General features: G+C 44.6%; 1 protein-coding gene across 3 annotated transcripts; it reads left to right on the forward strand.

Annotated features, from left to right (window-relative positions):
• The first annotated feature begins 1,900 nt into the window (after positions 1–1,900).
• On the forward strand, positions 1,901–19,578 carry METTL1 (methyltransferase 1, tRNA methylguanosine). Of its 3 annotated transcripts, none has more exons than XM_073576761.1 (6): positions 1,901–1,978; positions 2,916–3,082; positions 11,098–11,282; positions 14,703–14,816; positions 16,524–16,625; positions 18,659–19,578. In XM_073576761.1, exons 1-6 carry the CDS (start codon positions 1,923–1,925, stop codon positions 18,791–18,793), a joined length of 759 nt encoding a protein of 252 aa, XP_073432862.1. In that variant the 5' UTR covers positions 1,901–1,922; the 3' UTR covers positions 18,794–19,578. The 3 variants fall into 3 exon arrangements, with proteins under 3 accessions (XP_073432862.1, XP_073432861.1, XP_073432863.1); XM_073576760.1 differs by having other exon boundaries at positions 1,950–2,188; XM_073576762.1 differs by lacking the exon at positions 1,901–1,978 and adding an exon at positions 2,652–2,805.
• The last annotated feature ends 3,005 nt before the right edge of the window (positions 19,579–22,583 follow it).

Consider the following 22,583-nt stretch of genomic DNA (forward strand, 5'->3'; position numbering starts at 1 on the left):
TGGACTTAGCTAATATTTCTGTTTTTGCCTCCTACTGTGACTCATTCATAACAGTCAGGTACTGGAATTTGTTGTGGATTCTTTTGCAAATACATTACTCTTACAATTCATCAAGACAGGCAATTTTCTTGGCGATCAATATCACCATTACACACTGAACGGTAAACCACTGGGTAAATCTGACATGGAGAAGGACTTGGGGATCCTAGTTAATGATAAACTTACCTGGAGCAGCCAGTGCCAGGCAGCGGCTGCCAAGGCAAACAGGATCATGGGGTGCATTAAAAGAGGTCTGGATACACATGATGAGAGCATTATACTGCCTCTGTACAAATCTCTGGTTAGACCGCACATGGAGTACTGTGTACAGTTTTGGGCACCGGTGCTCAGGAAGGATATAATGGAACTAGAGCGGGTATAAAGGAGGGCAACAAAATTAATAAAGGGGATGGGGGAACTACAATACCCAGAGAGATTAGCAAAATTAGGATTATTTTGTCTAGAAAAAAGATGACTGAGGGGTGATCTAATAACCATGTATAAGTATATAAGGGGACAATACAATTATCTCTCCGAGAATCTGTTTATACCAAGGAAGGTGACGGTCACAAGGGGACATTCTCTGCGTCTGGAGGAGAAAAGGTTTTCCCACCAACATAGAAGAGGATTCTTTACTGTTAGGGCAGTGAGAATCTGGAATTCCCTGCCTGAGGAGGTGGTGGAACTCAGTCGAAGGGTTCAAGAGAGGCCTGGATGTCTTCCTGGAGCGTAACAGTATTGTATCTTACAGTTATTGTTAGGTTCTTTAGAAGGACGTAGATCTGGGGATTGATTCTGACAGAATTTTATAGGCTGAACTGGATGGACTAATGTCTTTTTTCGACCTTACTAATTATGTTACTATGTTACTATGATGTATTAGGGGCTTAGTGTATTAAGTGGCTGTGGTGGAGTCACACTCCTGATCAATTCTGCAACATGACATAAATCTTACTCCACTTAGAGAGTGGAGTAAGATTTATGAAGGAACGCAACAGCTCATCATGAATTACACAAGCTGTGGTGTTACGCCCCCTCACCAGCTTTGCCCATTTTGGCGGAGCTAAGAACTGGCATGAAAACGCCAAACTTGCTTTTCAGAATCAGGGACAATGTGTATCATTAGAAAAGCAGTCAGACCCCCACTGACTCTGAGAATGGCGGCCTGACTCCTTAGGGTACAGAGCGGCTGCATTTGTTGATGGGAGTGCCAGAGACTTCTGAGCCCATTGCTCAGGATCGGTGGCAGTCAGGACGATCAGGCCCAAGCCGATTACAAAGTTGGCTCCTATCCTGTAGGTGGTGATGAATGGGAATAACCAAAGGGTGTGTGCACACGCTGCGGATTCTGCTGCGGGTCCGCAGCAGTTTTTGCTGCGGTGTACAGTACCATTATTCCCTATGGGAATAAAAAAACGCAGTGCAGACGGTGTGGATTTTTCTGCGCGGTTTTCTTGCGGTTTTGAAACCGCAGAAAGAATTGACATGCCAATTCTTTCTGTGGATTCCTATCTCCACTATTGTGGAGATGGTGAAACCGCAGGCCAATCCGCAGATAAACCGCAGGTCTTTTGACCTGCGGATTTACCTGCGGATTTAACATAATCCACGCGGCCAAATCCGCACCCTATTCCGCAGCGTGTGCACGTACCCTAATAAAGTGCGTCTGACACCAGATTTCTCAATGCACTTTTCTATTTTCCCACAAGTGTATGTTGTGGACCTGTTGACAGTTTATTTTGTTATGGTAGTTGTTTATCATTCTAGAAACGAGATAAATCTTTATATCTTCTTGTTTAATGACAGCATGTATCACAATATTTCTATATGCCCAGCCATTCTTACTACTGTCAATTGCCAACATCAAAGATGGCCGCATTGGTATGGCCTTCATAGGTCACGTGGTGAGCCTGACGTCATCTCTGCGCCGAGCAGGGAAGTGAGTGCGGGCAGCAGCACGTTGTGCACTAGGTCAGGACTCAGGAGGCTGAGGAGATAGTGCGGAGCCTGGAGCCATGTCCGAGACCCGGGTGCAGCCATGTTCCACGGCGTCGGCGACAGAGCCGGGCAGGACCGTGTCCCTGCCGCAGAAGCGCTATTACCGGCAGAGAGCACACTCCAACCCCATGGCTGATCACACCTTCCAGTAGTGAGTGGAGGCCATAGAAGTAGTGAACACCCTGCACATACGGGGGCAGTGTGGTGGGTGACCAGCCCGAGCCCCCACCACAGACCCTCCCTGTGAGAAGTGTGGGGAGATATAAATGCAGTGCGGCCATGGTTTTTGTGGTATTTTGTGTATGGGAATAATGATCTGTGCATCTTAGAGCAGGCCTGGCTGCCATGCTAGCCCATGGGGCCTATGTAGCTGGGGTGCACACGCTTCCACCCCAGTGGTTGGCGGCAGTGATCGGCGCTGGCTGCTGCAGATACTGGCTGTGTAATACAGCCGGCAGCACCCCCCTGTTAAGAGAACGCGACTCCTGAGCCCTCTCCACACATGGTGACCCTAGTAGTGACGTATACCTACACGATTTTTTACTGAGGGGTTAATATTGCTGTGGTGGCACGGATCCGGTCCCTGGATTACACGGGGGCCCGTCTGATGACCCGCTGTCTTTTAGGAATGGAAGGTCTTAGCTCGCTCATTGGGGTATGTTCCCCCTTTCCGGTTGGGCCGTGCCTCTTGCTGCACTTTTAAGAGCGACGTGGCAATAATCGCACACCATTTCACTAAAATTTGCTGTGGTCTTGCAGCGAGCTTAGGTAAGGTCGTCTACCCTGCAGCATCGTTCTCAGCTGTGACGCTCTAGGAGGAGGACACCACCCCTGTCTATAATGATGCTCATCCTGTTTTTTTCTTCATCATCTTACAGCCCTGTTAGACCTGAAGACATGGATTGGTCGCAGTATTATCCTGAGTATTTCAAGCCTCCATCTTTAGACAGTTCTCATGATGATGTAAAGGACTCGGAGGAGGTGAAGGAGCAGCAGTATGCAGTTGAGTTTGCCGATATTGGCTGTGGGTATGGTGGATTACTAGGTACGGTTATATTTTAGTTACCTTAACCTTTTTGTGAAAGCCTTAGAAAGGGAATCTGTCACCAGATTTTTGCTTCCCCATCTGAGAGCAGCATGATGTAGAGGCAGAGACCCTGATTCCAGCGATGAGTCACTTACTGGGCTGCTTTTTATCATTTTGATAAAATCACTATTTTTACTGCTGCAGATCTAGCAGTAGTCTGAATGCTGAGCTCTGTATAACCCCGCCCACAACACTGATTGACAGCTTTCGGTGTACACTATGCATAGGTATTAAGCTGCCAATCAGTGATGATGGGGTTATACAGAGCTCATGAATATGGAGGACTACATGGCAGCAGTTTTACTAGTCCTCTAATGATAATCTCCTGCTGATAAAATAGTGATTGAACAAAGCTAGAAACAAGCAGCCCAGTAAGTGACATATCGCTGGAATCAGGGTCTTTGTCTCTACATTATGCTGCTCTCAGATTAGATGCCATTAACCTGGTGAGAGATTCCCTTTAAACTCCAGATTGATTTGCTTTACCTACTATGTAGGGGATTACATTATAAGCATTTCCCAGATTTGTGTGATTTATCGAAGGCAGGACGAGTGACGCCAGTGCTGATTAGCCGCAGGAATCGGAAGATGTAATTTTACCTCAGTGTAAGGCAAACTCAGGAGTGGGTGATAAATCCAGAAGTGGTGACGTGTCTCTATTATACTTTTCCTCTGATTGTTCCTCTCCTGGTTTTGGCTTACAAATACTGAGGTAAAACACTGACAAAATACCGACTGTGTGAACGTGGCCTGACTGCTATTTTACTGGGGCAAACATGGAATGAGAAGAAGCTGTACGAGTAGTGGACAACCCCTTTAATGATGTAGAATAGGTCAGTAGAACTAACTGATATTTCCATGACTTATATCCTAACGCCCTTAGCACGATACAGGTGGTTATGGAACATTAATTATGTCATTGTGGAAAGGAGTTGGCAGAGTGTACTGATGCCAGCAAGAAGGCCTCATTTCCTACAGGCGACTCTTGTGATGGGAGAACTGCTGCTGCCTGTAAAGAGATAAATGTAAGTATTCCCTGCACTCCACTCGGGCTCTATGATGCGGCTGCCAGACCTAGGCATTAACCCATGAGTGCCGACAAACAAGTGCACGAGTTTGCAGGCAACAGCTCCTTGTTCTCATGTTCTCCTCTCAGGTGGGTGGTTTATTACTGTCACAAGCAGCAGCCACACCATCTGGCCCTACCTTAGGCCTCTTTCACACATCCGTGTCATCGATACGTGTGGTGACAGTTTTCACACGCACAGGAGACACTGACACACGTGGACCCATTCAAATGAATGGGTCTGTGCACATGTCAGTGTGTTTCCACAGACCGTGTGTCCATGTGCACCGCGTAGATGTCCGTTTTTTACCATCAGCACGAGCGGCAAAATGTCCTGCACACGGAGAACACACATGGATGTCACCCGTGTGACACGCATTGGCATCGGGGAAGAAGCGCTGTTCCCCGGCGCCGGGTGCTGGAGACTGCTCTCATCATTCTGCTCTGCCAGCGATCAGCGTGAGCACAAGAGAATGATGAGTTTTATTAACCCCTTTCTGTCATGTGACGTACTAGCCCGTCCATGTGCCCTGGACCTAATTCCCATGGACGGAATATTATGTCACAACGATCAGCGGCGCCCACATGGTGAGCGCCGCTGATCGCGGCCGGGTGTCAGCTGATTATCACAGCTGACACCCGGCACAATGTGTGAGGGGCGGTCACGAACCGCCCCCGACACGTTAACCCCTTGCACACCACGATCGCGGTGTACCGGGGGTTAAAGGGAAGCATCGGCAGGGAGGGGGCTCCCTCCGTGCTTCCCTGAGCCCCCCCACAGCAGCGCAATGTGCAGCGCTGCTGCGGGGGGCTCCATCCCTGCAGGTCCCCGAATCCAAGATGGCGACAGGGACCTTCGGGGGCCTGCAGGGAGCTGGCTTCCTCAGTGCCTGCAAAGCGCAGGCATGAGGAAAGCCTGTGCAGTGCCTGTGACAGATCGCTGATCTGTCACAGTGATCTGTGATGTGACAGATCAGCGATCTGTCACATGACAGGTATGTCCCCCCTGGGAAAATGTAATAAAGTTAAAAAAAAAAAAAGTGTAAAAATAATTTAAAAAAAAAATCGCTAAATAAAATATTCCCTAATAAATTCATTTTTTGGAAATAAAAAAAAAAAAAATTATTACACATATTTGGTATCGCTACGTCCGTAACGACCTGCCCTATAAAACTGTCCCACTAGTTAACCCCTTTAGTGAACCCCTTAAAAAATAACAAAATAAGCAAAAAATAATGATTTATTATCATACCGATAAACAAAAAGTGCAATAACGCGGGATCAAAAAGATGCATATAAATATCCATGTTACCGCTGAAAATGTCATCTTGTCCCGCAAAAAACGAGCCGCCACACAGCATCATCAGCGAAAAAAATAAAAAAAGTTATAGCTTGCAGAATAAAGCGATGCAAAAATAATTATTTTTGATATAAAATTGTTTTCATTGTATAAAAGCGCCAAAACATAAAAAAACGACCTAAATGAGGTATCGCTGTAACCGTACTGACCCGAAGAATAAAAGGGCTTTATCAATTTTACCGCAGGCGGAACGGTGTAAACGCACCCCCCCAAAAGAAATTCATGAAACGCTGGTTTTTGTTCATTCTGCGTCCCAAAAATCAGAATAAAAAGCGATCAAAAAAAGTCACATGCCCGAAAATGTTACCAATAAAAACGTCAACTCGTCCCGCAAAAAATAAGACCTCACATAACTCGGTGGGTCAAAATATGGAAAAATTATAGCTCTCAATATGTGGTGATGCAAAAACTATTTTTACAATAAAAAGCGTCTTTTAGCGTGTGACAGCTGCCAATCATTAAAACCGCCATAAATAGTAAATCAAACCTCCGTTATCACCCCCTTAGGCAAAAATAAAATTAAAAAAAATGTATTTATTTCCATTTTCCCGCTTGGGCTAGGGTTTGGGGTGTGTTAGGGTTGGAGTTATAATTGGGTGGTTTCCACTGTTTGGGCACATCAGGGGCTCTCCAAATGCAACATGGCGTCTGATCTCAATTCCAGCCAATTCTGCGTTGAATAAGTCAAATGGTGCTCCTTCCCTTCCAAGTTCTGCCATGCACCCAAACTGTTTTACCCCCACATATGCCACATATGGGGTATAAGCCTACTCAGGACAAATTGCAAAACAACTTTTGGGGTCCAATTTCTCCTGTTACCCTTAGGAAAATAAAAAATTAGGGGCAAAAATATCATTTTTGTGGAAAAAAATGATTTTTTTATTTTCACACCCGGCGTTATAAACTTCTGTGAAGTACTTGGGGGTTCAAAGTGCTCACCACACATCTAGATAAGTTCTTTAGGTGGTCTAGTTTCCAAAATGGTGTCACTTGTGAGGGGTTTCCACTGTTTAGGTACATTAGGGGCTCTCCAAAAGCAACATGACACTCGTAGAGCATTCCATTAAAGTCTGCATTCCAAAATGTCACTACTTCCCTTCCGAGCCCTGACGTGTACCCATACAGTAGTTTTCTCCCACATATGGGGTAGCAGCGTACTCAGGACAAATTGGACACCAACTTTTGGGGTCCAATTTCTCCTGTTACCCTTGGGAAAATAAAAAAATTTGTGACAAAAAGATCATATTTGTGGAAAAAATACGATTTTTTTTATTTTCACGCTCGTTATAAACTTCTGTGAAGCACGGGGGGGTTCAAAGTGCTCACCACACATCTAGATAAGTTCCTTGGGGGGTCTAGTTTCCAAAATGGTGTCATTTGTGGGGGGTTTTCACTGTTTTGGTACATCAGGGGTTTTCCAATCGCGACATAGTGTCCGATCTCAATTCCAGCCAAAAAAGTCAAATGGCGCTGCTTCCCTTCTGAGCTCTGCCATGCGCCCAAATAGTAGTTTACACCCAAATATGGGGTATCAGCGTACTCAGGACAAATTGCACAATAACTTTTAGGGTCCTGTTACCCTTGGAAAAATAAAAATTGGGGGTGAAAAGATCATTTTTGTGGGAAAAATATGATTTTTTAATTGTACCGCTGTACGTTATAAACTTCTGTGAAGCCGTTGTGGGTTCAAGGTTCTCAGCACATATCTAGATAAGTTCCTTGGTGGGTCTAGTTTCCAAAATGGGGTCATTTGTGGGGGGTTTCCACTGTTTAGGTACATCAGGGGCTCTCCAAACGTGACATTGAGTCCGATCTGAATTCCAGCCAATTTTGCACTGAAAAAGTCAAACGGCGCTCCTTCCCTTCTGAGCTCTGCCATGCACCGAAACAGTGGTTCCCCCCCACATATCAGGTATCAGCGTACTCAGGATAAATTGCACAATAACATTTGCAGGCCAATTTCTCCTGTTACCCTTGGTAAAATAAAAAAAATTGAACTTGAAGTATTTTTTTTTGTGAAAAAAAGTTAAATGTTCTTTTTTTTTTTTTTAAATATGAAAAAAATTCCTGTGACGCACCTGAAGGGTTAATAAACTTCTTGAATGTGGTTTTGAGCACCTTAAGGGGTGCAGTTTTTAGAATGGTGTCACTTTTGGGTATTTTCTATCATGTAGACCACTCAAAGTGGCTTCAAATGTGATGTGGTCCGTAAAAATAAAATGGTGGTGCAAAAATGAGAAATCGCTGGTCAAATTTTAACCCTTATAACTTCCTAACAAAAAAAAAAATTTGGTTCCAAAATTGTGCTGATGTAAAGTAAACATGTGGGAAATGTTACTTTAGTTTTTTGTGTGCCGTATCTGTGATTTAAGGGCATAAAAATTCAAAGTTGGAAAATTGCAAAATTTTAAAAACTTTCGCCAAATTTCCGTTTTTTTCACAAATAAACGCAAGTTATTTGAATGAAATTTTACCACTAACATGAAGTACAATATGTCACAAGAAAACAGTGTCATAATCACCGGGATCCATGGAAGTGTTTCAGAGTTATTACCTCATAAAGGGACAGTGGTCAGAATTGTAAAAATTTGCCCGGTCATGAACGTGCAAACCACCCTTGGGGGTTAAGGGGTTAAAGTCAGAACAATGACAGCAGGTGGGGGCTTTTGGAACTATTACTCCCATCGTCCAACACCTGCTGCCGCTAATAACAGTGACATCAGGAGTGGATGATCGGGTATTCCTCTCCCGCCGCCTGCAATATACTGTAACTATATGAATCAATGAAAAACCCGGGGTGTGTTCCCCCTATTTTCTTTAACCAACCAGGCAAAACTCACAGCTGGGCGCTGCAGCCCTCAGCTGTCAGCTTCAGCAGGGTTGGTTATCAAGAATAGAGGGGTCTCCACGTTTCATTTTTTTTTCTTTTACGTAATGAAATAATTAAAAAAAAAACGGCATGGAGTCCGTCCCCCCATTTTTGACCACCAGCCTTGCTAAAGCTGGGGGCTGGTATTCTCTGGCTGGTAAGGGGCCATGGATATTGGCACCACCCAGCCTAAAAACAGCAGCCTGCTTCTGCTCAGAAAAGGCGCATCTATTAGATGCACCAATTCTGGCGCTTTGCCCGACTCTCCCCACTTGCCCTGTAGCGGTGGCAAGTGGGGTAATATTTGTGGGGTTGATGTCACCTTTATTTTGTCAAGTGACAACAAGCCCCGAGGTTAGTAATGGAGAGGCGTCAATAAGATGCCCCCATTACTATCCCCATAGTCGCATTGTAAGAAAATGCAGACACCAAGAATGAAGTTCTCATTTTTGTGCTTTTGCTTTTCCCCCCCATTCAAAGAACCACCACTACGGAGAATGATGTCTGGTCTGATGTGTGGATCCAGATTGCGCTCAGCGCTGCCCCAGTCCCTTCAAAATGCCATTTCTAACTTGATGGAAGTTGATGAGGGTCTCCTACATCATCCATACAGTGCTTGAAGTCTCGTGCCTGCGCAGGGGAATCTGAGACCTGCACAGGTGTTCCTCATTCTGGCCCCTTGAACTGTCCGGCTGGTGACGTACAAGTAAAGCCTGCTTGTTACATGACTTTGCGCTGCTGCTCTCGGACTCATCTGCGCAGGTGTGAGACTTCAAGCGCTATGTGAATGACGTAGGAGACCTCATCCACTTCCATCCAGATAGAAGAAGCGGTGTTTGTTGGGGATCATGATCTGGATTCGCCCATCAGATCAGACCACACATTTTGCATACACTGCGGGACATGAATAAAGCACTTTTTTTTGGAAGTAGACACCTCTGGGGCTTTAGAGGAGTTGTAGGAACTCCATTTACATGATTTTCAAGCTGATTGACATCGTTTATAAGGCTTAAAACAGGTGACGGTTTTCATTTAATTTTTTTTCTTTATTTCTTATAGTCCTTACAGGGGGATATGAACTTGCTTGTATCTGTGTTTCATAGAAGGACTAATATGATGATCATTCGGACCTTCAGTAATTGACAGCAGAGTTTAAATGTTTAAACACCGTGCTCCGGTCGCTGCTGTTACAGGCAGATGCCAGCTAAAGTGGGGAAAATAAGTATTTGATACACTGCTGATTTTGCAAGGTTTCCCACTTAAAGAGAATGGAGAGGTCTGTCCCTGCTGCAGTGTGTGCAGACTTGGTCAAGAACTACAGGATTCGATGACCTCTATAAATGCAAACAAAGGTTTCTGTAGCAAATATTACATTCTGTTTTTGTATTGTATCAAATACGTATTTCATGTAATAAAATGCAAATTAAATATGTAAAAATCATACAATGTGATGTTCTGGATTTTTTGTTTAGAATCTGTCTCTCACAGTTGAAGTGTAACTATGAGAAAAATTACAGACCTCTCCATTCTTTATAGGAGGGAGAAATCGTCAGTATGTCAAATCTTTATTTTCCCCGCTGACTGTATGTAATTTGCTGGGCTTAGTGTAGGTTCAGCTCCTGAGTCCACTCCATACATGGGGACTTGACATAACATATGCTATTAAACCATTTCCCGACATAAAAGATTTATCTTATAAAGCCTTTTTGATTTGCAACAACTTTAAGACGCTATTCTGTTCTCATGGTTGTTATGCTTGCAAAACTATTCCAGCACCTATATTTCTCGTGATGTATTAACATGGTATTTAAAGTGAATCTGTTAGTAGGATCAGCTGTTTATATGGTCACGTAGGTCATAGGAAGCTGAATAAAATAATGCCTTGATATCTGCGATCCGATGTCTTATTCCAAAGAAAAGTGTTTCGTAATATGTAAATGACCTGATAAGATCTATGGGCCGGACAATAGTGTCCCTGAGAATTTGTCTCCAGGGATTATTTTACATGAAAGGAGGTGTTGCTAGTGTGAGACATGTAACGACTGACAACCAGCTTTCCTGATCTGCATGTCTCACACTGGCGACGCCTCCTTTTATTTTAAATAATCCTGTCACTTTCACCCTTCAAAGCATGTGACATGGGGTGCATCTGCAAGGCTTAATTTCTTCTCAGTCAATCCAGCACTCTACCTGTTATGAAGTGAGCATACATCACACCTTAACATACCCTGGCTTCACAACACTCTGCTACCATTCATCAAACACCTGGGGTGATGAGTCTCCAAAAAAGGCCACACAGTCCCTGAAAGGCTTTGGATCCTTTACAGCATGCAATGATCAAACTTATTAAAGTTAATATAAAAAGTACAGTGCTTACAAGAAAAAGTAAAATCTAAAAATAAAATGACACACAAATATGCAAAAAGTTATTAAATAGGAATTAACAAATACCTATACATTTCCGTCTATAGTTTTCCTTCTGTTTCCTTGAGGGAATGAGATATAAATTCTGGATCGCAATCAACACAGGCTGACCCACACATACCTGGACCCGTTGAAGCGTGTGTAATTGTCAAGGAGACGTCTGCACAAGTTTTGTTTGCTATAAATGTATTTTCTGTGTGTAAATGAATCATCATCTCATTAATGCTTGCTTTCTATCTCTGCTTGACTTGCAGTTGCGTTGTCTCCATTGTTTCCAAATACACTCATGCTTGGATTGGAGATACGTGTCAAAGTATCAGATTATGTACAAGACAGAATCAAGTCCTTAAGATCTTGCCATCCTGGCCAGTACCAAAATATTGCCTGTATCAGGAGTAACGCTATGAAATACCTGCCCAACTTCTTCAGGAAAGCACAGGTAGGTTCTATAGCATAGCCTCTTTTAGTATGCTGAAACCTCGCTACTCATATTAAATTATTACCGTATTTTTCGGAATATAAGACGCACAGGACCATAAGACTCAAATTTTGTGGTGGAAAATGGCAGAAAAAAATATTTTTGTAAGATGGGGGTCCGTCGTCTTGTCCGAATTTAAGGTATCTTACGTGAGGGCCGGTGGTTGTAGAGCAGGGTCACAGGAGGCATGGTCCCTTCCTCAGGAAGTCGGCGGCGGCAGAAGTGGGGCAATGCTGCGGGTCTGGTGTCAGCGGTGAGATGAAGCAAGGTCCCTTCCTCAGGACACTGGCGGCAGAAATGTGGTGACGCTGCGGCCCGGTGTCCACGGTGAGCAGAGCTGAGGGCATCACTGGTTTCTCGGCGGCTATCTTCCTGAGGCTGCGCGTGCGCAGATTGAGATCTCGGGGACCCTCGGCTTCTGGAAAATGGCCACTGAGATTGCAATCTGTGCATGATCGGCCTCCGGCAGCCATTTTCCTGAAGTCCTAGGGCCGCAGAGATCTCAATGTGCGCATGTGCCACATCAGCCCACCGCTTCAGGAAGATGGCCGCAAGGAAACCAGTGATACACTATGCTCTGCTCACTGTGGACATCAGGCTGCGGCGTCGCCACATTTCTGCCCCCGGAATCCTGAGGAAGGGACCCTGCACAGGTGCACTCCGTGCTGCCCACCGCTGACACCGAGCCTCAACATCGCCACACCTCTGCCGCCATCGGGTCCGCTGCTACACTTACTGTCGCAACCCCCTGGTAAGCCTGCGTTCGGACTATAAATTTTTTTGGGGAAAAAGTGCGTCTTATAGTCTGAAAAATACAGTAAGTATTCTACATGGACAAAAGTATTGGGATGCACCACTTGAGTTCAGGTTTTTCATTCATTCCTATTGCACCTAGATATTCAGTCTGCTTTTACATACAATTTTGAAAGAATGTCTCATTCTTAAGAGCTCACTGAATTCGAGCTTGGTACTAAAATAGGATGGCAGCGATGCCGCAACTCAGTTTGTCAAATGAGTGGTGGTCTTGAACTGTGGAAATTTTTAGGATCCACAGATTCTGAGCCCCAAAGTCGCAGTCCATGTAAAGTTATGGTGCAGGGTCACCAATTTTGAGGCATACAGTGCAGAAAATTCACCAACCCTCTGCTGACCCAATAACCGCAGAGCACCAAACCTTGTTTGAACATCAGCTTTGCCCAGGAGCTTCATGGCATGGGTTCCTATGGCCAAGCAGCTGCATACAAACCTTACGTCACAAAACACAATACCCAACGTTCGATGTAGTGGTGTAAAGCATGCTGCCACAGGACTTTGGAGCAGTGAAGATGAGTTTAATCTGGCAGTCTAATGGATGAGTCTGGGTTTGACAAATGTTATCTGCCTAACTTCACGGTGCCAACCATAAAGTTTGGTGGAAGAATGAGAATACTATGGTATAGTTGTCCAAGAGATGACCTTTACCTCTTAGTTCCAATGACCAGAAATCTTAATGCTTCAGCATACCAAGACATTTCGGGCAACCATATTTTTCCATGATTTCGAAAGCCTGTTTGTATTCCAGCATGAATGTGAATAAAACAAAGTCCATAAAGGCAAGGAATGGTGAGTTTGGCATGGCAAAACCTGACCGTCCGCACAGAGCCCTGATCTCCCTCCCATTGAACACCTTTGGAATAAACTGGAATAGAGATTTCAACCCGGGCCCTCTCATCCAACATCAGCGTCTGTGTTAACAAATGTCCTTTGGGGTGAATGGGCAAACATTCCCATAGACACACTCCTATATCACGTAGAAAACCTTCTTAGAAGCAGCAAAGGGAGGAACTCAATATTAATTCCCACAGACTTACAATGGGATGGCATAAAAGCTCCTATATGTGCAATGTAGAGGAGTCTCGATACTTTTTTTTCATGTAATTTACCTTTTAGACTAAATTCTTTGCTTTTGTTTTATTGATATTGATCTATATAATGTATTTCGGTGCAGAACTACAATTCGTTTCACAAATGAAATTTCCTAGCCTTTCTTTCTGGATTAAAGAGGTGGTCCACTGCAATTTTTATTGGGCACATTGATTTAAACCACTGAAATACCGTATATACTCGTGTATAAGCCGAGATTTTCAGCCCATTTTTTGGGCTGAAAGTCCCCCTCTCGGCTTATACACGGGTCATATACCTGGGGGTCGACGGGGGAGCGGGGGTGTCAGAGATCATACTTATCTGTCTTGCCGCGGTCTCTGCAGCCTCGCTTCTCCACTGTCTCTCCATTCCTGTCTTCAGCGGTCGCGTGGTACCGCTCATTACCACTCATGAATATGCACATATTCATGAGTGTAATGAGCGGTACCACGTGACCACTGAAGACAGGAAGGGATACAGTGGAGAAGCGAGGCTGCAGAGACCGCGGCAGGATGGGTGAGTATAGCGATTTTCACCTGTCCCCCGGTCCATCGCTGCTCACCGCTGTCTCTGCTGCATCCTGTATCAGTGACGTTTAGGCAGCAGGTGACGTGGTTAGTGCGCGCCGCCCCTCTGCTGGCTGAACAGTCACTGACACAAGAAGCGGCAGACAGCGGCGATGGACCCAGGAGAGGTGAGTATGGCATTTTTTGGGGGGCAGCATATGGGGGCATAGTCTATGGAGCAGCATATGGGGGGCATAATCTATGGAGAAGCATATGGGGGCATAGTCTATGGAGCTGCATATGGGGGCATAATCTATGGAGCTGCATATGGGGGCATAATCTATGGAGCTACATATGGGGGCATAATCTATGGAGCAGCATATGGGGGCACAGTCTATGGAGCAGCATATGGGGGCATAATCTATGGAGCTACATATGGGGGCATAATCTATGGAGAAGCATATTGGGGCATAGTCTATGGAGCAGCATATGGGGGCATAGTCTATGGAGCAGCATATGGGGGTATAGTCTATGGATTCCACCCTCGGCTTATACACGAGTCAATAAGTTTTCCCAGTTTTTTGTGGCAAAATTAAGGGGGTCGGCTTATACACGGGTCGGCTTATACACGAGTATATACGGTAAGTATTTTTTTCCCAAATACATTTTTGTCATATTTGCCTGTGAGCGGGCGCTATCTCTGCTCACTCAGTGCCGATCACGTGACCCCCGGCTGCAGCAGCTGGTGATGTTACGTCAACTTCCGGACTCTGGAAGTAGAGGTTGCATCACCGAGGCGTGACCCTGTCTCCCGCAGACTGCGGGCACTCCTCCTGATTGACTGGGCTGAGGGCGGTGTTCCCCTGCACATCACAGCCCCATATCAAGCACGTGCTGGAGAAGATTTTCCAGCTTAGGGTCAGAATTTACCATCCAAATGTTTTTTATTTCCTGTATTTTTCTTTTCTTCTAGCTCAGTAAGATGTTTTTCTTATTTCCGGACCCTCATTTTAAGAAGACAAAACATAAGTGGAGGATCATCAGCTCCATGTTGCTGGCAGAATATGCTTATGTGCTACGCGTTGGGGTATGTCACACACAAAGGACGGAGAGGCTTGTATATAGTCCCAGAACTAGAGGAACATTAAGACATCTAATATTTTTTGACTCATATGTTTTAATTTGGTTCCCTTTTTATTTAATTTTAGGATGTGTGAAAATTAGTTGTAGTTTTAGGTCCTTCTTGAGAATTTATTGCTGAATGAGGCATGAGGATGCAGTTCCAGTGTATAGAAGTAGTTCTCCCTTTCCATTAAAATAAGTTTTCTTTTCAGTGTTTTTGAGGTGAAAACAGTGATTTTGTATTTTTATTTTTTTTTATTTATTTTTTTCACCCCCTCCAGTCGCAGTTTTGCCACTTGTGTTTTTTTCCTTCTGTTCTTCCATGAGCCAAAAAAAAATATTATATTTCCATTACCATAAGCCCATAGTTTTTGGGACATGTACTTTTAAGACCACTCATTACAATGTACTCTATTGAAAAGCAAAAAAAAAAAACCCTCTGGGTGTAAAGACAATGTAATCCTGTGCTTGTTTTGGGGTAGTGTTTCACGGTTTATTAAAATTGACTTGTTAACCTTTTAAAGGGGTGGTCCAAAGGCAAATTATTTTTTCTCCTAACGCCTTATCTAATTAGTCCCATAATCTAAGCTATTCTCTAATATACTTCAAAAATTCCCTACCGTTCCCTAACTACACTATCTAATATCTAGTGTAATATTTTTTTTCTGTTTCTAGTCTGATGAATTGTTTCAATATCCCAGTGCATACTGGGATACCCAAATGAAGTGTCATCAGGGGACATAGGCTGCGGTAACTGTCACAGCCCCTGCCCCAAAATGAAACATAATCAGTGATGCTCGTTTCATGGGCTGTGCTGTCACTGCGCTGCCTCCTTTGTGTGCAGCGCTGTCCTTGTGCTGCCTCCCCTGTGCTGCCTCCCCTGTGCTGCCTCCCCTGTGCTGCCTCCCCTGTGCTGCCTCCCCTGTACGTAGCGCTGTCCCTGTGCTGCCTCCCCTGTGCGCAGCGCTGTCCCTGTGCTGCCTCCCCTGTGCGCAGCGCTGTCCCTGTGCTGCCTCCCCTGTGCGCAGCGCTGTCCCTGTGCTGCCTCCCCTGCGCGCAGCGCTGTCCCTGTGCTGCCTCCCCTGCGCGCAGCGCTGTCCCTGTGCTGCCTCCCCTGCGCGCAGCGCTGTCCCTGTGCTGCCTCCCCTGCGCGCAGCGCTGTCCCTGTGCTGCCTCCCCTGCGCGCAGCGCTGTCCCTGTGCTGCCTCCCCTGCGCGCAGCGCTGTCCCTGTGCTGCCTCCCCTGCGCGCAGCGCTGTCCCTGTGCTGCCTCCCCTGCGCGCAGCCCTGTCCCTGTGCTGCCTCCCTTATGCGCACTGCTGCCTTGCCTTTCCCGCGCACACCGCTGTCCCTGCGCTGCCTCCCCAATGACCTTACATCCTGAGCCCGCTTCATACACTCCCTTTCGATAAGTCTGAAGTTCATTTACTTGATGGGAAAGGGTTAAAAGTGGTTCCAGTGTATTTTGAAATGTCAGCAACATTTAGGGATTTTCTGCTCCAGACCATCATCTGGGTATGACTGATGTGGTAACATGTGGCTACGTGTGCGCTGACTACAGACGTTACTGCATCCGGTAAGCAGACGTTGTATCACATGCTCAGGTGTCGAGGAGGTGCTTTACGTGACACCGGTCATGAGTCACCGTGTTGTCCTGTGTCGGTGTGTTGCAGGGGCTGGTGTATACAATTACAGATGTAGAAGAAGTTCACGAGTGGATGGTGACGCACTTCACAGAACATCCTCTTTTTGAGAGAGTTTCAAAAGAAAAGCTGGTGAGATGACGTCCTATACCGTCTATGTAATGCACCATCAGTCACATGCAGCATTTATTGCTCTATTTTTATCTTGTAAAACTAAGGATTAGTTTCTCTTTGTTGGTTTGTGGTCTGTTTGTTCTCATGTATTTTTCGTAAGTTTTTACACTCTATGCCACTTCACAGACCCATAGCAGACACTTTGGCTTCCATGGTTCTCCTGGACGCTGGTTTAGCAGTGGCCGGCACATGGAAGCTTTTACAGGTGACTTCTGAAGTCAGGATTTTCCTTCATGATGTTCTTGTGCCCTTATGGGGCAGATGAGGGACTGTCCTCTTTACACCATGCCTGTTTTATCCATGCAGTCAGCGGCCATGTATCCTATATAAGTGGGAATCTGTAAATCTGAACATTTCCATGTCTGTTTGCTGTTCTAGAGATGTGTTTTCTAATTATAAGGTAGTGAATGCAGATGAGTGAATTGATCACTGGATCTTGGTCCAGGAGCCATGTCAGTAATCCATGGCCGGTGGCCAGGAGCCACATGAGCCGCCTCTTTACCTGCTGGGTTCCCTGGCACCTTTTTTCATTACACAAAAAACAATGGAGGCAGCTATTCAAACCGACATCCAAAAAGGAGAAGAGAACCATAAATATGACAAACAATTTTGTTTATTAAACAGTAAAAATATTTAAAAGAGCTACCAATTATTTTCATCCAAACATATACCCCTAGGGGGCAGCACCAACTATAGCACATGTAGATTTACAATATAATCTGTATGATAATATCGCTCAATAATCATAAGAGCATACAATTACAAACACACCATTTATAGCAATAATAAGTGTGTAATAAGAGGATGGCAAAAAGGAATCCAATTAAACCGAGCCACAGTCATGCATACTCACTATGTACCTCAATGTCATATACCTCCAATTATCCTAATCCATGCCCAATAAATAAATGCTATACGCATGAGTATATCCAAATATAATGGTGTACTTACTTAAATTATAAGCAAGGATATGTGCCGTTTGTGATGCTGTCCCCGCGCCCCGATGCACGTTTCGCCCGCTTGCTTCTTCCGGGGGCGTCCGGAATTGTTTGTCATATTTATGGTTCTCTTCTCCTTTTTGGATGTCGGTTTGAATAGCTGCCTCCATTGTTTTTTGTGTAATTGTACGGAAGTGCCATTCTTTCAATATTGTGGACATTTAGTGGATTAACCTTTTTTCATTAGTACGCTTACAAATGATTATTTTTAGGCCAGGGTCACATGACCGTGGATTGTTTTATCCGAGTGAATTTTGTCGATAATGCTATTGACACTCCGATGAAGCTCTGAGGGTCCCCATAGTGTGATCGATTCATCGATTCACTCTCGGATGAGAGAACCGTAACACATTGTGAGGAGCAGATGGAGAGCAAGATTTCTCCATCTTCTCCATTGTCAGTCTGCGCTAATCAACACTGCATTCAGATGTCATCCGAGTGCAGTCCACTTAACTTGAATGGGTGAGTGGCTTCTGGATATCAGATTGAAATTGCGTTATGTTGCAATTTTTTTTTTTTTTCAGACAGATTCTGTCAGTGAATTAAATCTGTCATCAGCACTACACCATTAAATAACATCGGTCTAAGTGCTATCTGACAAAATGGGACAGCGCTTGCCTGATTTTCAAGCTTGTGTGACCCTGTCCTTAGGGAGAGGTGCTGGGGATTCTGGCGGGTGAACAGTACATCACAAGGCTACTGTCCAGCAGTCAAGGACTACTGACGTGGCCACTGAACTAGGGTCCTGAGATCTGATTCAGTCATCACTAGTAGTGAAGGTGGCAATATAGTAACTTCAGCCTTCTTTGTCTGATGTGGAGGAATTGGCCTGTACACAAAACGAACAGCTGCTATGGAAAAACCTCATTGTGACAATGCATATAAATGTACAAGATAATGGGAGCATATATTGGTGATGTCAGTGTTATGCCCAGCGTTTGTCGTGAGTCCTACTGACATGTAATCCTGCTTCTTCTTGTGTCATGTCTGCAGGCAGATGACATCATCGTTGATAAACTGGGCACGTCGACGGAAGAAGGAAAGAAGGTTCAGCGAAACAAAGGGCAGAACTTCCTGGCTGTGTTCTGCCGTGTAGAAAACAGCACTTTCAGAAATCAAGATTCTTAGCTGTGCTGTAAGAATAGGACGTTCTGCTTAAAAAGACTGAGATTCTCCTAAAATTCAGCTGCTCCTGCTTAACCAGATTTTTGGGCCAAGCTGGAGAATGATGAATTTGCCTCCATAGACCCACAAGCTGGAGCCCGTCACACGCTGCTGTCTGGCACGGACTTACTAGTCTTGGGGTATGTTTCCATGTGGCATATTTGCTGCGGACTGGACACTGTACAATCCACAGTGTCCCGATGTTACAGCATAGTGGATGGGGTTTTATGGAATCCCATGTCCACTATGTGTACAAAAACGTGGGTGGCAGACCCCCGTAAACACACTTTTCTTTATAGACCGCAACATGTCTATTTATCTTGCGGAGATGCTTCGTCTCTGCAAGATAATAGCACCGTTCTATGTATAGGATGCGGTGATTCCGTGCGTGCAAAAGGGGGCAGCGCTTTGGGTGGGGTGGGTATCCGCTGTGTTCAAAGCGCTGCCATTCTGGATCGTGGACACAGCCTTATCTGCTTAGGATCTAATGTGACTTACTGATGTCTGTGGGTTTGAGATTTTGCAAAGGAAAATATAGTTGCATTAAGCGACTTTTCCCAGTCACCTGGATTTTTTTTTCCTCTAATGGATTCTTATATCTTATATTTGCCGACACTTATGGCATTTAAGTGTGTAGCATTCCTTAAATATGGACAGTGATTATAGCCAGGGCTATATCGGCAATGTCATTTTTTTTTTTTTATACTCCTGACCTGATATAATACTTTTATTAAAAAAAAAAAAAATCAGTTGTGGAAAGTTTAATATTCAAAAGTAAGTGAAGTTGTGTGATATTAAGATGTTTCTAGATTCAACGCAATCTTTTTTCCTTTTTTTTTTGTCTTGTTTTAATTCTCTTCTTTTATTCTCAGAAAATCCATCTAAGGCTAAGTGCACACGTACTGGAACTCTCGCGGAAATTACCGCGAGAATTCCGGAATTCCATTCCGCGGGAAAATCGCATTTTAAATTTCCGTGATTTTCCCGCGAAAAAACTAGCACTTTGCAAGCGTATTTCGTGATCCCGCGAGAACGGACGCCATCGCGGGCATTTTCGCAAAGGATTACTGGGAACGGAAGCGTGGAGAGAGGCGGGAAGGCTGCGTGGGACGCCGGAAGGTAAGAATAACAATATTTTTTATTTTAAATTCTATTTCTATTTTTTACAGGGATATGGTACCCAAAGCCCGGAGGACAGTCTCCTCTCATCCGGACCGTGGGTACCATCCGCAATTGTTCTGCTTACTTTCCGCATGGTGTGCACAGCCACATGCGGGAAGTAAGCAGAACAATGCATTCCTATGGGTGTGGGATCGCCGCGATTCCGCAAATTAATGAGCATGCTGCGTTTTTTACCGCGAAGCGATTCCGCCGCGGTAAAAACCGCAGCATTAGCACAGCATTGCGGAATCCCATAGGAATGCATGGGATGCTTATTTTTCGCGGCAAAATCGCGCGGTTAAAACCGCCGCGAAAAAAACGCCACGTGTGAACTCAGCCTTATACCACAGTCTGTGATTACCTACTGCAGGGCTACTTTCAGCCTTAGCCTGGAATCACACTAGTGTATGGCATCGGATGCAATTTACTAATGACACTCTGCTGTCAGTGCTCTGTGCGCCGATCCTCTCGCAGCACAGGTGCGGAGGAGATGAAGAAAGTAATTTCACCATCTCCCCCATCGCCTGTCTCTGCGTATATCAGACTGCACTGAGAATGACATCCCAGTAAAAAATAGTTACAAGTCTTAGGTTATGTTCACACGTTGCCTCTTTTGCTGCATTTTTTCCGCAGGCAAAACCTGCTCTCTCGGCAGTAAAGAAGCTGCAGGTTTTGCTGGGTTTTATTGCTGTGTGTTTGTTGTCTCTTGTGCATGTTGAGAAAGTATAGTGGCCAAAAAGAAAGCATGATTAAAGTTCCTTTAGGTTTTTGCTGCAAAAACATGAAGCGAACAGGAGCCAATTATATTCCAGCACGGTCATAATCCAGAACCGTAACCTCCCTGGAGGCACAGAAGTACAACGTGTTCAGCAGGGCTGTGGAGTCGGAGTCGGTGCTCATTTTGGTGGAGTCGGAGTTGGAGTCGGTGTAAAATGGACCGACTCCTAAAATATATAATAAATTGGGTACAGTAGTTCAATGCAGAATGTGCTGAATATTTTTTCATAGGAATTTGGGAAAGTTATGAAATGTCCTATAAATGGCTGTTCTATTCCTGATCTAAGGCTACATTCACACACAGCGTTTTTCCTGCGTTTTTTGAGGATACGTTTTTCAGTTGCAAAAGCAGATCAGCTTTTTAAAAAACCGCATCACCTGAAAGGTTTTTGAGCTCATAGATAATGTTTTCAATAGCAAAAGCAGATTAGAAATCTGCTCTATCTATATATCCATTTATCCATATCTGTCTATCCATATCATATCTGTACCAAAAAGAATGAAAGCCGGATAGCACAGACTAACACTCCTTTTTTTTTTTTTAGCACCAGTCAGGTACACCTCATAGCTGCCCAAAAGGACGCCCAGGACAGGCATTGCTCGTCTTCAGTAACATCAACTGATAGTTGGAATAAATAGACTGCATTCATCACCACATCTTCTTAAGGTGCAGGCTTTATTTTCCAGTGTAGGGGTGTGAAGTATGAGGTTCTGCAGCAGCTGAGGTGTGCAGTATGAAATTCTGCGGAACAGTATGAGATTCTGCCCCCCCCCCCCCCCCCCAGGTTTGATCCTGGCTACGCCCATAGTGTGAATGTAGCCTGAGGATCTAGGCTCTATCTTAGCTGAGATAAGTCATAGTGTGTGTGTGTGTATATATAGATAGATATATACACACACAGTACAGACCAAAAGTTTGGACACACCTTCTCAATCAAAGCGTTTTCTTCATTTTCATGACTATGGAAATTGTAGATTCACTCTGAAGGCATCAAAACTATGAATTAACACATCTGGAATTATATAATTAACAAAAAAGTGTGAAACAACTGAAAATACTGTATGTCTTATATTCTAGGTTCTTCAAAGTAGCCACCTTTTGCTTTGATTACTGCTTTGCACACTCTTGGCATTCTCTTGATGAGCTTCAAGAGGTAGTCACTGGAAATGGTTTTCACAGGTGTGCCCTGTCAGGTTTAATAAGTGGGATTTCTTGCCTTATAGATGAGGTTGGGACCATCAGTTGTGTTGTGCAGAAGTCTGGTGGATACACAGGTGATAGTTCTACTGAATAGACTGCTAGAATTTGTATTATGGCAAGAAAAAAGCAGCTAAGTAAAGAAAAACGAGTGGCCATCATTACTTTAAGAAATGAAGGTTAGTCAGTCTGAAAAATTGGGAAAACTTTGAAAGTGTCCCCAAGTGCATTGGCAAATGCCATCAAGCGCTACAAAGAAACTGGCTCACATGAGGACCGCCCCAGGAAAGGAAGACCAAGAGTCACCTCTGCTGCGGAGGATAAGTTCATCCGAGTCACCAGCCTCAGAAATCGCAGGTTAGCAGCAGCTCAGATTAGAGACCAGGTCAATGCCACACAGAGTTCTAGCAGCAGACACATCTCTACAACAACTGTTAAGAGGAGACTTTGTGCAGCAGGCCTTCATGGTAAAATAGCTGCTAGGAAACCACTGCTAAGGACAGGCCACAAGCAGAAGAGACTTGTTTGGGCTAAAGAACACAAGGAATGGACATTAGACCAGTGGAAATCTGTACCTTTGGTCTGGTGAGTCCAAATTTGAGATCTTTGGTTCCAACC

The sequence above is a fragment of the Dendrobates tinctorius genome, unplaced genomic scaffold (genome assembly GCF_039654945.1).
Source record: "Dendrobates tinctorius isolate UK_male_01 unplaced genomic scaffold, ASM3965494v1 ptg000051l, whole genome shotgun sequence".
NCBI lineage: Eukaryota > Metazoa > Chordata > Amphibia > Anura > Dendrobatidae > Dendrobates > Dendrobates tinctorius.

What these genes read in the sequence shown, in the direction of transcription:
- METTL1 (XM_073576760.1), top strand. Translation starts at nt 2,055, where the DNA reads ATGTCCGAGACCCGGGTGCAGCCATGTTCCACGGCGTCGGCGACAGAG. An exon ending in TGGGTATGGTGGATTACTAG is followed by an intron (nt 3,083 to 11,097) that starts GTACGGTTATAT and finishes CTTGACTTGCAG; the next exon opens with TTGCGTTGTCTCCATTGTTT. An exon ending in ACTTCTTCAGGAAAGCACAG is followed by an intron (nt 11,283 to 14,702) that starts GTAGGTTCTATA and finishes CTTTTCTTCTAG; the next exon opens with CTCAGTAAGATGTTTTTCTT.